The 17397-nt window shown below is 30.1% G+C and overlaps 1 protein-coding gene across 1 annotated transcript; it reads left to right on the top strand.

Moving 5' to 3' along the window:
- The first annotated feature begins 6419 nt into the window (after positions 1-6419).
- On the top strand, positions 6420-9624 carry LOC105320949 (uncharacterized). Its single transcript, XM_066069460.1, has 5 exons — positions 6420-6471; positions 6882-7113; positions 7193-7270; positions 8969-9205; positions 9362-9624. Exons 2-5 carry the CDS (start codon positions 6882-6884, stop codon positions 9607-9609), a joined length of 795 nt encoding a protein of 264 aa, XP_065925532.1. The 5' UTR covers positions 6420-6471; the 3' UTR covers positions 9610-9624.
- Positions 9625-17397: the final 7773 nt, after the last annotated feature.

Below are 17397 nucleotides of genomic sequence, written 5' to 3'. Positions count from 1 at the left end.
CCTTCAAAGCTACCATAAAAAAGTCAAAATGGAGACGGAGGACCTTAATAAAAAAGTGTAACTAATAGCAATGACCTATATTTCTAGCAGAAGAGTCCCTGATTTGTATATAAAGGTATTTGATATTAGTATAACAAAATTCATTTAAAAACATTTTGATCAGTTTGTTGGAACATATTTCGATATTGTCCTTAAAACTTGTTTTTTTAAATACCCAAAATTAATAAGATACTCATTACGAAGATAACCAAATATGGAGCGTTGTAGAATCTGGTGATTTTGTTAAATTGATGTTTGCTGTTGTTTGGTTGAAATGGCATTAAACATTTGTAAAAATGAATAACGTTATTTCAGATAAATAAACCAATTCTGATGTTGTCAATCTAAGCCATTTCAAGGTTGATAAATTAAATATTCTTTTATAGTAACTTATTCTAAATTTGAGCTGTTTCAATCTTAATCACATGACGCAAATTTTGTTTGTTGTTTGATTACGACAAAGAGCAAACGGCGGGTGTGACCGGTCAGTATAGGATGCTCACTCCTCCTAGGCACCTGATCCTACGTCTGTCTATTTGGAGGTCTGTGTTGCTCTGCTTTGAATTTGTTTTTCGTTTAATGGATTTTTGAGATGGTTCACGCTTTGTTATTGTAATTTTTTTATTCTTACGTAGCTTTATTTTTCTCAACAAACTTTTAGTTGTTTTTGATTGTTGTTTTAATAATAATGCATGGATCTTGAAAATGTACATGAACTGGTAGATTTCAAAATATGAAAAACAAGAAATAATAAACTGAGAAATAAAGATATTTAAGTCACATACACCTTCCTTTGAATCATATTATAAGTTAAAAACATCAAAGTAAAGTTAATCTTATTTGGATTAATACTTTTAATATAACAATGATGCAATTACCAGACATTCATGTAACATTTCTTTACAAAATGACTTGAATGTTCCAAACTCACAATGGACAATTTATTTATAATATTTTGAGAGTTAGTTAAAGTACATAAATTGTCATCGTCGTCGTTAGACGATACAATGCAGGCTTGGGGCGAATTACATTGTAAAGTAATGCATTACATTACCATTACTTCATGTATTTGGGCATTAAATTACCATTACCATTACTTTATTTTCTTTAAGTAATGCATTACATTACCATTACATGAGTAAAGTAATGCATTACCATTACCATTACTTTTTTTTAAAGTAAAGCTAATAAAGAGTTTTTGCAAATGTTTCAAATATACAACACTCTTTAACATATATACAGCTTCATGCTCAGTATCAGGTTCAAAATCAATGAATAAACAAGAGTTATTCTTTATTTGCTCAATATATAATCATATTGTGGCAATATGAACAACATATTACATAAGTAAAATGATATTTATAGACATTTGATACAATATCAGATATGAAATAGAGACACAGGATAACATGCGTAACAAAAAACAAGTTATGAAATAATGTTGAGGTTTTTAAAAGCTAAATATAGATATATCCCCAGATTACACAAATCTTTATAATTTTGGACACTTAATTGTATTAATTTATAAACAGAGGGTTTTCTCCAGTTATATTAATTTTCTTAATATATTTTAATTGTATTTCTTTTTACGGAGGACACTTTAAGGCAAAAGATTGCTGTTGCACTTTATGATTGAAGTTTCAAAGGGTTCATCTTTTAAATGCATCCATCTTCCAGGCTATACTAAATAAATGTTTTGCAGGAGCAGTCAAAGCTTGGACTGGAAAATACTGTTTGACGATCTTTATCTTAGGATATTTTAAGTGCAATAATAGATTAAATACATAAATCTTGTATTTTCTATCAGTCCAAACTAATGTACAGTGTAATTAATATACAAGAGAGAGAGAGAGAGAGAGAGAGAGAGAGAGAGAGAGAGAGAGAGGAAACAGACAGACAGACAGAGACAGAGAGAAAGACAGAGAAAATAAGTATTTTCAAATGGGTTATAATATTGGAAGTGATATTGATTTTCATCATGGATGGACAGTGCATTCATTTGCTTTAAAAGGTGCATGTCTGTCTCCTATTCTATTGTGACATAGCGAAGGGAAGGGGATTAAGGTGTATAAGCACTTCTTATAACAATAGATTGTTTTGATACTTAGATTATCCTGGGGGCATAGTGTGTTGTTGACACATTTCTTATTGAAGTGCAAACTAATTGGAGTAAATTGTTTAGACAATTAAAAACTCTTAAAAACAACACTCTTAAAAATGTTATAAAATTGTGCTGTTATCTTTAGTATTATAAAAAATTCAAAAATGAATTTTAAAAAACCTTTTTTAATAATACATGTACAATTTAAACAATTTTTTCTCAATTAGAATTATTTCTTTCTTCTTTAAAATAAATTTAATCAAATTCAATTTCAACTATTCATCTATTCATCACATTTTTTAAAGTGAACATGCATAAATATGCATAGTAATGCAAAGTAATGCCATGTAATGCCAGCATTACACTAGATTTTTTAAAGCAATGCATTACATTAGCATTACTTGTAATGCTAATTTTGAGGCATTACACATTACTAGCATTACTTTGAAAACATGTAATGCATTGCAATGCATTACCATTACATTTAGCATTACCCCAAGCCTGATACAATGTGATATAGAATTAATAACTTGCATATAATTTTGTGAGCTAATTACTTGAGTAATTCAATTGAACATCATACATTTCTTCTTAAGTGGAGGTACATGTAGTTAATACAGGATCTCTCGTGATACTTGAATGTGACAGGGCTAGAAACACACTAACATGTGACTCTTTGGATGCAAAGTAATATAACATTGCAAATCATGTTACATTGTATATTCTTTTATTACTTATTTCATTTACGTTCGTTTCTATCTTTAATTAAACAAAACGTTATAAATTGTTAACACAGATGACCCAAAACCATTTGTGCCTTTATCACGGTGTAATAAATTAATTTTTTAACATGAATTTTATTCATGACCATTTGATATAAACCTGTGAAAAAGCCAGAAATTATAGTATCACTAAGTTATAACTTAATAAAGACTTGCCCAATTTTATGAATAAAAATATAAAATCGTTCTTTCAGGATCTCGTACAGATGCTAAGTTCCCTGACCATAGATCACCAACATAGTGCCGAAGACAAATTACGGTGTCATCTCTGTGAAACCCTGACATATAATGTCACAATAACTCATAAAAGTCATTTTGTGAAAGTTTCAATAAATTTGAAAAATGTTTGCCCGTTTTCTCGGCGAACAGGAACGATCAATGCTAAAAACTTTAGATGCTGTTGGATATTGCCACACGTGTCTAAGACAGTAATTTACAAATGGCATCAAAGGTCAAAAAATGAAAGGACTAATATTTTTGATAAGAAAAGAAAAAGAAGGCCATAAGAAGTGGAGACCTTGCGAATCGATAACTACAGTAATGGATAATGATGACTGTGCGTACCTGACATTGCTGAGAAATTAGACTTTGGTGTTCCGACAAAACATCAGATAATTGCAAAAAAGCTTGACTTTCACAAGATTTGTGCAAGAAAGGTGCCCAAAGTGATTTCTGCAAATGAAAAAAAAACCCGCAGGTTTCTGCATCCAGTCAGTTTTTACGACGATGAAGAAAATAGGGTGACACGTTTCTGAGCAAAATAATCGCCACGGGTGAGACTTGATTACCACAACAAACAGGGAGCCGAAAAGGTCACAGCCATTCACAAGAGCCAGAGATACCAACACATGTATGGACATCGTCTTTTGATGTTTAAAGTATGGTGACTATCCTCGCCTGTCTATTTGGGGGTTTTGTTTTTTGTTTTGTTTTGGTTTTTTTTGTTTGTTTTGTTTTGGGGTTTGTTTGTTTTTTTGTTTTTGTTTTTTGTTGTTTTTTTGGGGGGGGGGGGGAGGGGTGGTTAATAAATCTAATGTTGACTTTAAAACTCGTTTATCATTCTTCAATTGATATTTCCATTTCGTTAGTGCTTCGGATATCATTTATTTCAGGTTTTTACTTTTAAGATTAAAAACTTTAATTTGTAACGCAAATCGTGAGAATGTCCCTTCAAAGCTATCTGTATGTTTTGCGATCAATTTGTTTTGCCTATTGATATCGCTGACCTATTTTTCTAGCAGAAGAGTCAATGATTTGTATATGTAGGTATTTGATATTGGTATAACAATAGTTATTAATCAAAATTTGTTAACAATTTGAAAAATTCAGTCTTTGGCTTTTGTAATTATACATAAAAATCGTGGCATTTACCATTTATATGAGTGAAAAATGTTAATTCAAACTATTTAACTTATTTCTAATTACATGGGGAATTGAAAAAAATACATGCCCTTTAGATAACAAGAAAAGGAAAGAAAATGTAATATGATATACTGATAAATGAAGACAATATAAATTCAAACATTGGTATACCTCTCTAACTATTTTTAGAATCGATAGAACAAAAAATAAATAGTATTTTAAGGAAAATAGTTCCTATACATGCATAATGTGCATATATGTACATTTATTGAGACATTTTTAATCAGAATGCTTGAAAATTTTGAGACATTGTGTAACTTGTTGACTATAAATCCTTTTTATAAATTTGACACTTAGAATATTTAAACAATAAAATGCTTTCTTCAATGATTCATGCGTGATATGAAGCTTAAGGTACGACATTTCAGAAAAAAACCCATAAAACGTTTGGGCCCTTATATGTGCATGTATGTGTCAAAAAAAAGTTTCATCATTGATTTAGCATTGAGGCCACCATTAACAATAAGATCAATAGATACTAGTGTTATGAATTTGCAACAGAATTGTGAAATGTTTGTATAATTCTCTTATCATGTATTTGTTATTTACTTCATATTTTTAATTTTTATTAAAACAACTCTCACATTCTTTAAACTTTTTATTAAGAATTTAACTTGTGTACATCTACAGCAATAAATATGATTACAAAAAAATCATTATATACAAAAAAGATTTGTTTTTGTTTATCGAATCAATTATGCATTTACTTTTTCTCTTATTAATTACAAAGCACATTAGATATAGTTATACGATTGTCATAAAATCCATACTTGAACTACACATTATTCATTATATCGATACTTATATTGCAGATAAATTTGAATTGTTATATCAATGTTTTTCTAGTCCATTTTCATATATGTAGAATATTACTAAAATGTTTAAAAGATGCAAACATATATCTAAATCAAGATGCTAGGTTGTATTATTTACTCAGCAAAGGCTTAATATGGCTAGACAAACATATGAAATGTTGACTCTCTAACTCGCTTCAAATTCAAAAATGATATTCCAATTTATTGGTGCTTCAGACATCACTTATTAATGTTTAGCTTACATTGGTAATAAAGAAAAACCCTGACATTTCACTGCAAATCGTGACAAAGACCCTTTAAAGCTTTCATGCATGAAGAATATGATCAATATTATTTGCCTCCTAATATTGCTGACTTATTTTTCTAGAGACATTCATTTGTACATGAAGATACTTGATATTAGTGTAACAAAAGTCATTTATTAAGATATACTTAGTTTGTTGGTCAATATTTCGATATTGTACTTAAAACTTGTTTTTTTACATATCCAATATTTATAACATACACATAACAAAGATACCCAAGTACGGTACGTTTTAGAATTTTTTTTTCTAAAATTGATGCTCGCTGTCGTTTGGTTGAAATGGCATTAAAGATAAGTAAAAATGAATAATGTTAATTCAGATCAATTAATTAATGCTGATGTTGTCAATATAAGCAATTTCAATTTCGATTAATTAAGTTTTCTTTTGTAGTAACTTTTTATAAGATTTGAGCTGTTTCAATATTCATCACATGAAGCAAATTTCTTGTTCTTACGTAGCGTTATTTTTCTCGACAAACTTTCAGTTGTTTTGATAGTTTTAATTTTAAAAAAAATGGGTCTTGAAAAATTACACGAACTTTAGATTTCCAAAAAGAAAAACAAAAAATAATAAACTGATAAATTAATATATATTTAGTCACATATGCCTTGCTTTGAATCGAACAGCGTCCTTAAAAAAATCAACGTAAAGTGAATCTTATTTGGATTAATACCTTTAAGTAAATAATAATGCAATTAACAGATATTCATCTTTCATTTCTTTACAAAACGACTTACATGTTCCCAACTCACAATATACAATTTATTCTAGAAAGAAAAATATCAATAAACACTTTTAGAACGACTCATTACATTTTATTTATAATATTTCATCCTAGTATCAAATACTGTTTTAATGTGATTTTGACATGCATTACATGAAAGACAATCCGACAGAACGTGAATAAATCAATGTGAGGTGTGTATGTAAGGATATAAAGGAGTCTATATTTTCGTGTTAAATCAAGTGGTATTTTGAACTACCCTTTACGGTTTGACATTGCTACTGTACGTTAAGCATGCCATAATTGAATAGTTCTTATTGTTAGAAATAAATAATCGATAAAATTCTTGTAAAAATAATAATATTTTATCCTAGTATCAAATACGATTTTAATGTGATTTTGACGTGTATTACATGAAAGACAATCCAACATAACGTGTATAAATCAATGTGAGGTGTGTATATAAAGATGTAAAGGAGTCTATCTCCTCGTCCAAGTGGTATCTTGAACTACCCTTTACGTTTTGACATTGCTACGTTAAGCATGCCATAATTGAATAGTTCTTATTGTTAGAAATAAATAATCGATACATTTCTTGTAAAAACTTTAAATCTGGAAACCTCAAAATGTTAGTTATTGTTTCATAAACCATATTTTGAATCAAATTGTTAACAATTTGTTTATTTATCACAGATGATGGATTTCATGTTGTTTGTGTTGATCCTTGCTGTCGTAAAATCCGAGGACAAAAATGGAAGTTGTAAGGACATGTTACAGGGTTATCTGACAGGACAACTGTCATCTGCTCTAGGAGTGTACCAAGTAGAGGCTTTGAGGCGGGAATTCAAGAGTTTTACTGACGTCATCGAGAAATCCATGAAGGCGTTTGAAAAAAACGTTGAGACAAAGCTGGGAAACATCCAAAGTATGCCGAATATTATTAATACCATTGTGTCGTTTTTTATTTGTAAATTCATATCTATTTAACTTTAATTCTTTTCCAGGTACATCAAATGGAAGCGCTGTTTACACAAGGTGGGGTAAAAAGAGCTGTCCTAAAACGGCGGAACTAGTTCTGTCAGGTATTCATTGATATGTGATTTGATAAAAAAAATTATATAGTATACAAATCAAGCAACTATATTTAAAAAAACAAGTGATTTTCAGTCTGTGTCTATAAGCTGACTTTGTATAAGGTATCAACATAGAGTTTAATATTTTCTTAATGATATTGATCTTTTTTATTTTAATGATGAATAGACTTTGACCCGTGCGTGCACGGGTTGACATATACCGTATGATATGGGACATTCAGGAAATAGATAGTTACATAGACACAGTGTATTTTTGACATTTACAAAACCAAGCTTAAATAAAAGCCTACAATAATGCTATTAATTTCACTACACTCTGCTGAGAATAATCTAACCGTGTCTCGGGACAGGCCTTCATTACAGTAAAAATGCCTCTCATATACCTGTAATGTAGCAAAAAAATTGCAGAATCGCTCCGAAACGATTTTGGAGAAAATTAATTAAGGTGCATTGAAAATAACAGTCAAATTATTCATAACAAACCATTTTGAGGCAGTAAATACCTTTCATCTGAAAATTTAATTCATATCAATGAAGAATTCAACACTTTTTCACCAACATTTTGTGCTCGTTTCAAATTTACACACTATTCGGAACTCTCGGGATTTTTCATATTAAATCCAATGAGTTAGAGTTGTCTTTCGTATTTTCTTTGTTGAACAGAATACGAAGCAAATTTTCAATGAAATTTACACGTATTTGTAATATCGTTTCTGCAAATGTGATATTGTGGAAACGTTAACTAAAGAGTCTGAATAGCGGGAATGTAATGTGCATGCGCAAGATTGTACAATCCAAAAAATTCAGATGATATCCGGATTTTTTAAAAGGAATTTTCGTTGATTATTTATTAGCAAAGATTGATTAAGAAAAAATAAAAACAAATTGGTAATCTTCAATTGGCAATGACGTTTAAAATATAGAAAACAAAATTTCTCGGTATTAAAGCCCAAAAATTTGAATCTATTATTTTAATATAGTAGTATAGATATTTACTCATAGTTTGAGTTGTCAATCACATGAGTAGAATTTGTTTTTAACACACTAAAAGTCTATAAAAGATAATATTTACATCGTATTCAATATTTTTGCTATCATAAGAAATCATGCTTCAGTAAAAATTACATGTGGCAAAACAAGAAAATTCTAGCTAAATGTTTCCCTTTTTACTTCAATATGTTTGACATGACTATTTTTAAAAACCTGTAACTACTTTTATTTTGTAAGACATTATAAGTTTGCAAATTATCACCAATGTGAAATAATTGAAAAATACTCATAAATAGTAACAAACAGCATGTCTCAGAAATGTCATCATTGACATTGTATAGTTTTAATCAGGATAAAAAAGTATATAATTTGACATTAGAGGTATAACTGGTAAAGCGTTCTCATCTTGTATATTATATTTTATTTATCGTAAAATTTAAATGTTTTAACATCGGTTAAACTCAACGTTATGTTTAATGTAAAAACCTACCTTTTTTACTTCTAATTAGCTACAATGTCCTTCTTCAACGTCAATTGTATATCTTTAAATCAGAGTTTATTCATGAGGAATGTGTTCACAAATAGAAACATCCCAATTATTACGTAATATTTTGTAGAATCATTTAAAACCAAATAAAATTTTAGTATTCAAAAGAATAGTAAGTATAACGAAATCTAAACATAAGTGTTTTATAGGATATATTGGAGGATCACATTATACCCATACTGGGGCAGCAGTTGATGCTCTTTGTTTACCGAGAAACCCAGAATGGGGAAATTACAGGGATGGAACAGATGGAAGTGGAGCTTACATCTATGGAGCGGAATACGAAACACGTGGATTGTTCGGCAAGTGGCATCGTGTATATGAACACGACGTTCCTTGTGCTGTATGTTTGGTTCGCAGCAGATCTGTTGTTAAAATGTTTCCAGGTACGCTTAAGAGTGTATTATTTTAATAATTGATAACACGTAGTCAATACATTAATAAAAATCGTATATCTTTTGGGAAAACGTTATTTTATTTCGTGTTAATTAAACGCAAAATTTTTGAGCAAGTTTATTTTTGTGCGACTTAAAATATTTTAGGTAGAAAAACATGTGATAACGGATGGAAGTTGGAATACCACGGCTACCTAATGGCAGGAAACCATAATCATATTGCGGGAACAACATATAAGTGTGTCGATAGTGACCCAGAGACCTTACAAGGCGGCCATACTGACAATAACGGTTACTTGTTCTATATGGTGGAGGCAAGATGTGGCTCCTTGAAGTGCCCACCTTATGTTGAGGGTAGAGAATTTGTCTGCGCTGTTTGTTCACTAGAGAAATAAAAACAAACAATTTTTTACTGCTGCATATGTTTTATTCGGTGTTCCGATGTAAACGTTATTGTGAATTGGAGGACATATTTTTAAGACGAAATAGTTCAACGCTTATTACACGTTCTCTTAAATAATAGAGAAAGTATCAATTCAAAATATATGTACCGGTTTATGGTATACTAAATTAAAGCATTTATATCTACTATGAAAATAGTTGTCAATGTAATAAACCTATTCGTTTATAAAAATATTTCTGACCGAAGGAGAGTTTAACAATGTCGCCTTGTAACACTTAGGATTGACAGTAACATTAACTTACACCCAGAGACAATTAAACATATCCTTGAATTGTGTCTCACGTGGGGAAGATTGTCCTTCGTGGTTATCAATGTCATAAAAATTTAAAAGTAAGTCTGAAGTGGGTGTTTTACATTGCCTGTTTAATGTTATCAGTTCATTTATTTCTTGTGATTAAACCAAGAATTGTTCAGGAAACAATGTCCTGCTGCAAAATGTGCACAATAAGATTGAAAGCAACGTACACTAAGACTGATCAGATCAAACAATCTTTGTGATAGAGTTGAAAGTTGATTCACAATTTTTTTTAACTGATACAGTAGAATTAAATTTTGGTCATTTCAAAAATCAACTCACGAGGCAATTAACCAGCACTTAAAAATGGTATTAAATAATATTTTCAAAATAGCATTTTAACAAATGTGATAAATTTTGATTTAGAGCAGTGAGGCCCTAAAAAACTTCTTTGAGGGTTTACTTTTCCTGAAGAGTTATGTATGAGTTTGCAACACCTAACACCATTCCGCGACGTCAGTTGTCAGAGATAGGATTTTGTATAAAATTGAGAACATCGATTGTTATTATGGGCCGCCAGGGGGGGGGGGGGGGGGGTAGGGGGTATCACGAGGTATTTCTCTACGATTTCATCATTAAATATCGCAATTTAGTCATATTTTCATTTATAAAAGACAACAGCTGAACACCAACTGGCGTTTTTGGTCATGGTTTATTTATTGAAATTGAACATGTATTTTTACAAACCGACCTGCCAAATTGGTGAGCAGGTATAAGGCTGCACAATAAATCAATCAATCAATCATCACATCAACAATCATTCGTTCAATCAATACTTAGTAAATATAAATCAATCCATAAATACAAATCAATCATATCAGCAGTCAATCAATCCATAAGTCAATCAATCTATCAATAAATCAATATCAATCATCATTGTCAATTGATGAATTGAGTCAATAAATAATAAATGACTAAAAGCGGGTTAATGGCTAGGCTAGGTAGACGCTGGGCGCAGTTGACCACCTATTCCCCAGCTTTGAGCAGGCCCTGGGAACAGTTGCCTACATCAACGGAAAGATACTTAGAGTCCATTTCACCAAATCAGATTTCAGTTTCTCAATAATGATGTCGATTTTATATTTTTGTCAGTCTTCTCTATGTTCGTCCATAACGGTTGTCCTTTCAAGAGAGTTCGTTTTCATAACAGCTTTATGAGCTATGATGTAAGATGTGATCTCTTGATATTTAGGATAAATGGATTTTACTATTTCTATCAAATCCTTCTGTACAACACATTTTTTGCTCTCTTAACCTTTTGCAATGTCTACTACAGTATGACTTTGGTGTTCCCTGGAGGATACACAATGCGCACAGAAAGGAATGTCGCATTGCTCTCAAAAAAGCTCGCATACTTTTGGTAAATGTTTTTGACATTTAGTGGTAGACTCGCCTTTTAAACGGAACAATTTTGTGTTCTTTAGACTCATCTAAGAGATGTGTTCCGACAAAGGTTGTACATAGATGTACGTGACCGTTGTTATAGTACAGAGAGGAAGCCGGGGTCTCACAGAGATGAAACAGTTACTTGTCTTGGGCACTATAGTGGTGATCCATGGTCAATGAATTGAAGTTATCAACTGTATGAGATCCTGATTTTTTATTCTTGAAACTTTGCAAGTCTTAATCAAGTGATAACTTATTGATTATACTTTCCTCTATCACAGGTGTGTATCAAATGGTCATGAATATCATTCATATTAAGGAAAAAATCATTTAACTTTGTGATTAGGTCGCAAATGGTTTTCAATCGTTTGGATTAACTGCATAAAAATCTCATTAAGTTTTGTTTAAAGATACAAACGTGCATAAAATAAGTAATAAAAGAATATAACATGATCCGTGATGAAATATGTCCTTGCATCCAAAGAGTTACATGTCGGTATGTTGCTAGCCTTGTCACAAACAAGTATCATGAGAGACCCTGTATTAACTACATGTACCTCTATTTACGAAGATACAAGTTTACAATACGTGTTGTTTAATTGAATTAATTATCCAACAAAATCATATGCAAGTTGTTATTTTTATGTCACATTACATCACCTAACGACGGCGATGACACGAACTGACGCTGTTTTTATGTACATTAACAAACCTATAGATTGTGGGTAGGAAAATACAAGATACGGAAGACTCTCGCACGTCCCATGCACTTTTATACACAATGTACTTTTTTGACATTGTTATCAAGTGGTTTTTGAAAGCCTATGGTACAGTTTTTAACACTGTAGTGTCACGACCGTATGTGAGTTATCACGTTTCCCATTCTGATTCATGTTATTTGAATCAGGTAAACGAAAAATTAAGATTAACAAATGACACTACAACTTGTTCTTAATGGAATACAAAAAATGTAACTTTTAAATAATTGCTTATATTACGCAGGAAAAATAAAAACCGTGATTGATATCATACTAGATGTTATACCACTTTTGGTAAAAGTACAGTAACGGCGACAAGTGCTCGTAACATACAATAGTTTACTATAGTATATCTCATTTTTTTATTGCTTCATGACTAAAGACGTTATATTTTTTTTCTTTTGTGTTCCAGAACTTTAAAAAGGGACAATCAGTACTTGATATTGCAAACACATATATTTACATTCTACTGTTTTGTTTTGTTTTTGTTTTGTTTTGTTTTGTTTTTTTATTAAATTCTGTGATCTTTAAATGCCTCTAAATGCAACAACCTAATCACTGCATATGAATGTACATGTAATTTACATAAGTAGTTCCAAAACAGTGATTTCAATGTTTTAGATTAAAAAATATATTTCATACATGTACTTGTTGTCAAACACCATGTTTTACATTATTCAACAATAAAGGTGATTTTATTGTTTAAAGAAAACTCTCAAAGGTTATTTTTCATGAATTATATTTCATGCTCATTGGTCTCAACTCAACAGTCTATATGGTAGCCAGTTTAAACTGGTTTTATAAAACAGCTGTTCTTGCTGTTACTATTTTACTCCCTCCGTGATCTGCAATTTGTATCGATTTATTCAAGAAAATAATTGATTTCATCAGTAAGGGGATGTAAATATAAGCATAAGATGATTTATTTTTGACGTCGTCTTGTCAATAACTGCCGTCAGTTGAGCAGACAAATAATCATAACGCGCTAACGCGCGTTATTCAATTTGTCTGCTCACCTGACGGCAGTTATTGACAAGACGACGTCAAAATAAATCAGTCAATGCTATAGAATCCACAGTTTAAAAGCGTAGACATGTCATGCACCCAAATAATAAATTTTCCCTTATTTAAGATTTTTTAAATGTAGATATTGATTCGAGTCCATGCAATTGAGGCTATTTTTTTTCTTTATTAGTGTTACGAGAGAATCTCCAAGATGACACAAGAATTAATTAACAACAAGCAAATTTATACAAACATGATGGTTATAAATATTGTAATTTAAAGAACTCTTTATTTCATAACCATGTGTAAATTACACCCAACTCTTGTTTATTTGCGACGTGTCAAGAAAATCGACCAACTTGTTTCTTTTCAATTCCGCACTTCGAAGCAGATTTAAAAAAAAAATAAACACAATAGCCATTTTCCTCAAAATGTAATATGTGATTAGCAATATACGTTTCTACCTTATTTGTAAAAATAGTAAATTCTACCGGCTTAGTCTGGGCCATCTCAAAATATTAAAATGCATCAAATTTTGCTATACGCAATGTACATGCATGCATTTAGAGTATTATCAACATGCGCGGATCCAGAAAATTTTTCCAGGGGGGGGTCCGAAGGATAATTGTGTTTGCCAGGGGGGGTCCGAGGCATATTTTCGCGATAATTTTACTATGTAAATTTAATAAATTTTCATTTTCCAGGGGGGGTCGGGACCCCCCCGACCCCCCCTCTAGATCCGCGCATGATCAATGTAGATTGATGTAATGGATTCATTCAAAAAATAAGGAAAATATCCCAAGGATAGCATTCTTCTGTGTATAACATTTCAACGGCTTACGATTTTTTTTGTTATAACGCACTCCTACAAAGCTTCATTTAATCATAACTTATCAGCACAATGACAACGCTCACCTGCCGTTCAACGGAAAAATCGTTTAAAAAATAAAATTTTCCTTTAAAAAATCTAAATAGTTTTATCATTATCTTCTTTATTGAGTTTAATGTTAAATAAATGATATCTGAAAAAAATCATAAAAAGTATAAATACACTGTGTTTTACTAGAAAGCACAAAAACATGCACAATTAATGAAAACTAACGCCGACCTCCTTAAATCAAATTTCTTACACAAATTCATGTTCATATATCCCAACATAATCTAATAATAAAATAAATAATATTATAAATAAAAATATGTCAATCGTTACTTTTGCAAACCTTAAAAAATCATTTCTTCGATTTGGCCGATCGATTGTCGATTTATTTTCAGTTATCTGAACTTAATTATTTTAGGTTGGTGGGTTGTTCATATGATAATCTTCGTACTGGTTTGCTAAAATACAAAACGAAATATCTTAAAAATACTATACCCCGTAACTTAATATGTGACATCAACACAGTACACTGTATAACGATACCAATTTTGGGGAGTGTTTGCCACTTTGCTCAGAAAATCATTCAGGATAAATATTGTATTTTAAATCAAAAAATTAAATCCTGATAAAAATGATATATGTACATGTAACTATTTGCAGTACATTTGGAGAAACGTAAATGACTATGTCAAACTGTGTTAATTAATTTTCCCATTTTTATTAAGGTCCTGAAACAGTTTCAGTAAAGTCAAAATCTACAATCTACAAACCTTAATCCACCATTCCTTACTGAATACCTGTATAAAATCAAGCGATAATAAATTACATCATAGACATATAGTCTATGATTACATGTAGTAAGATAGTAGTAATCTTGGTCAATCAAACGCTTGACTCTCACTAAAAAATGACATACTTTTTGTCATACAGATAAACCCTTTATTTGTGTATATACCAAGGGCAAATAAGAAAAAAATGTTTTTCATACGTTCTATATTTCAGATACAGCTAGCCTATAGGGTCAATGGGTCAGCCATCAAATTCTGATACCAGTATAGAACTTCTTGAAGTCGTTACATTTAGAGATGCAATAAATAAACCATGATGATAAATAAGGAATTCATTGTAATATATTATGATTTTCTGTATACGATCTACTTATGTAAATATACATGTACATGTACCATTATGAATACTCAACAGATCTAAATATAAATTTCCTATAGCTATTGTTAGATATTGAAAAGAAATTCACACTAAGAGATCTTGATTGATTTTCATTCCTAAGATTTATCTGTACATTTGTCACGCTATAAATTTATAATTCTAATTTTTCATACCAACAGATTAAAAAAAATCAGAACAGTATATGTACATGTATATATGATTTTACATTTGTATGATATGGAAAATCTCTAAAGAAAAAATAAACGTTATTTTCTTTTAGAGTTAAAGTAATAAATAAGGCATAATTCTAATTTTACAAACCAACAGATAAAAAAAAATCAGAACAGTGGTTTGGAAATAAAAAATAACGAACCAAAAGCAGTGAAAAAATGCAATCGAAATTCTTTTTTTTTTTCAACACTAATGGGATACGAATGTTTAAAAATATTATGCATAAGAATAGTGTAGTCAAAAAGTAGAATTTATCTAAACACTAGTGTTGACTGAATTTTAGGTAAGTAACTAAATATAGGAGGGTAAAATCTGATAATGTCAATTTTCAATATGCTTTTAAAAAGCTTTGAAAGTGTGTCGGGTATGTTTGCTTACATTTTTTTTAAAATAAATATGTCATGTAAATTTTGAATTTACTGGGTGGATGTAAATACCCAGTAAATTCAAAATTTATAGCGTGACAAATATACAGATAAATCTTAGGGATGAAAATCAATCAAGATCTCTCAGTGTGAATTTCTTTTTAATATCTAATAATAGCTATAGAAAACCTATATTTACATCTGACGGGGATTTATACTGGTACATGTATATTTACATAAGTAGATCTAAATGTTTAATATTTGATATGATATCATTATCAGATCTTATATAAATGTTCAATCAACGCTCAGAAGCTAGCTTGTGTCTCAACTATTTGGAACTATTCATAAGGAAAAAGGTACATTGTAATTCGTGTTGTTTTTATTTATTTCCTGTTCGTACATTTAGATACACAAATGAATAATGAATTCAAGGCTGTGAACAAACTGACATTACAAATTGCAAAAGTGAAATAAGCGTACTTTACCGTATTCTTTAACTGCATAGGACTGCATGTGAAAAAAAGATTTAGTCCAGACCAATTTGATGCAATAAAAACTAATTATAGTGTCTTATTTTAAAACTATGTTTTTATAATGTAAAGAACCAGGTAAATATAATTGAAATTTCTTTCTAGCCTACTATTAAAAAAAATAACAAATACAATTTAATGTGCAATTTTGAAGGTTCAACGTTTAACGAAATTATTATGTCAGTTTAAACTATGCGCTGTCTTCAAAAATATACACCCTGTATTATTTCAAATACATGTACTAATTTAAAAATGAAAGTTTATTTTAAATTGAAACAAAGATGGATATTGGTAATCTGTGAAAGCATAGCTTTGTTTACATTTGTTACCAAAAGGATTGGTTATGTCTTGTGAAATATTCTTGATAGGACAAAAACCAACAATATTCCTGTTACAGAGCTCACAAGATGAACGTTTTTGTTTTGTTTTGTTTTTTAAATATGTAATTATATAATTGAGAGCAATACTCGATTTGAGCTCAAAATTTTCATTTTTTTTTTTTAATTTTCAATTCTAATGACTAGAATAGTTAATTCATTTTAGCATTTTTAATTTAAATTTGAATGTCAAAAATAAAGTGTTACATGCTAGATACAGCGCATATAGATGTATAAAGTTCTTTGTTTTGTAAACAAAGCTTGAGTCATGTTTTTTAACGTAAAATTAATGTACTGTAAAGATATTACAATACCTTCAAAAAATATAGTCCTATTAGCTGTCTCTTGGAAATGTCTATACATGTAAATAACTTTATAAACATTAACATCAAAATTTGAACTGAACTTTTATGCAGAGTGAGATATTGCACCTATAAAAACCAAAACGACGTTATATTCAGCCTTGTTAACATAATTAAGATTTGGAAAAAATCAAATCTGAAAAAAAAAATCAAATCTGATAAATTATGCCTGAGTTTTTATACATAACTTGTCGATACTTTTGGCAACTTCTTGGTTGATCCAGTTGAATAAAGGATCTAAGTTTTAAAGCTGACCACAGGTCAATTTCCATGAACACTTCTTGTTTGTAGTACTACAATATTAATGTAATGTTGTGATTTCTTTTCAGTAGTGATCAATTTTCAGTGACCTCAATTAATCGAT

Source organism: Magallana gigas, chromosome 8, assembly GCF_963853765.1.
Source record: "Magallana gigas chromosome 8, xbMagGiga1.1, whole genome shotgun sequence".
Classification (NCBI taxonomy): domain Eukaryota; kingdom Metazoa; phylum Mollusca; class Bivalvia; order Ostreida; family Ostreidae; genus Magallana; species Magallana gigas.
This window is presented reverse-complemented; position numbering and strand designations above follow the sequence as displayed.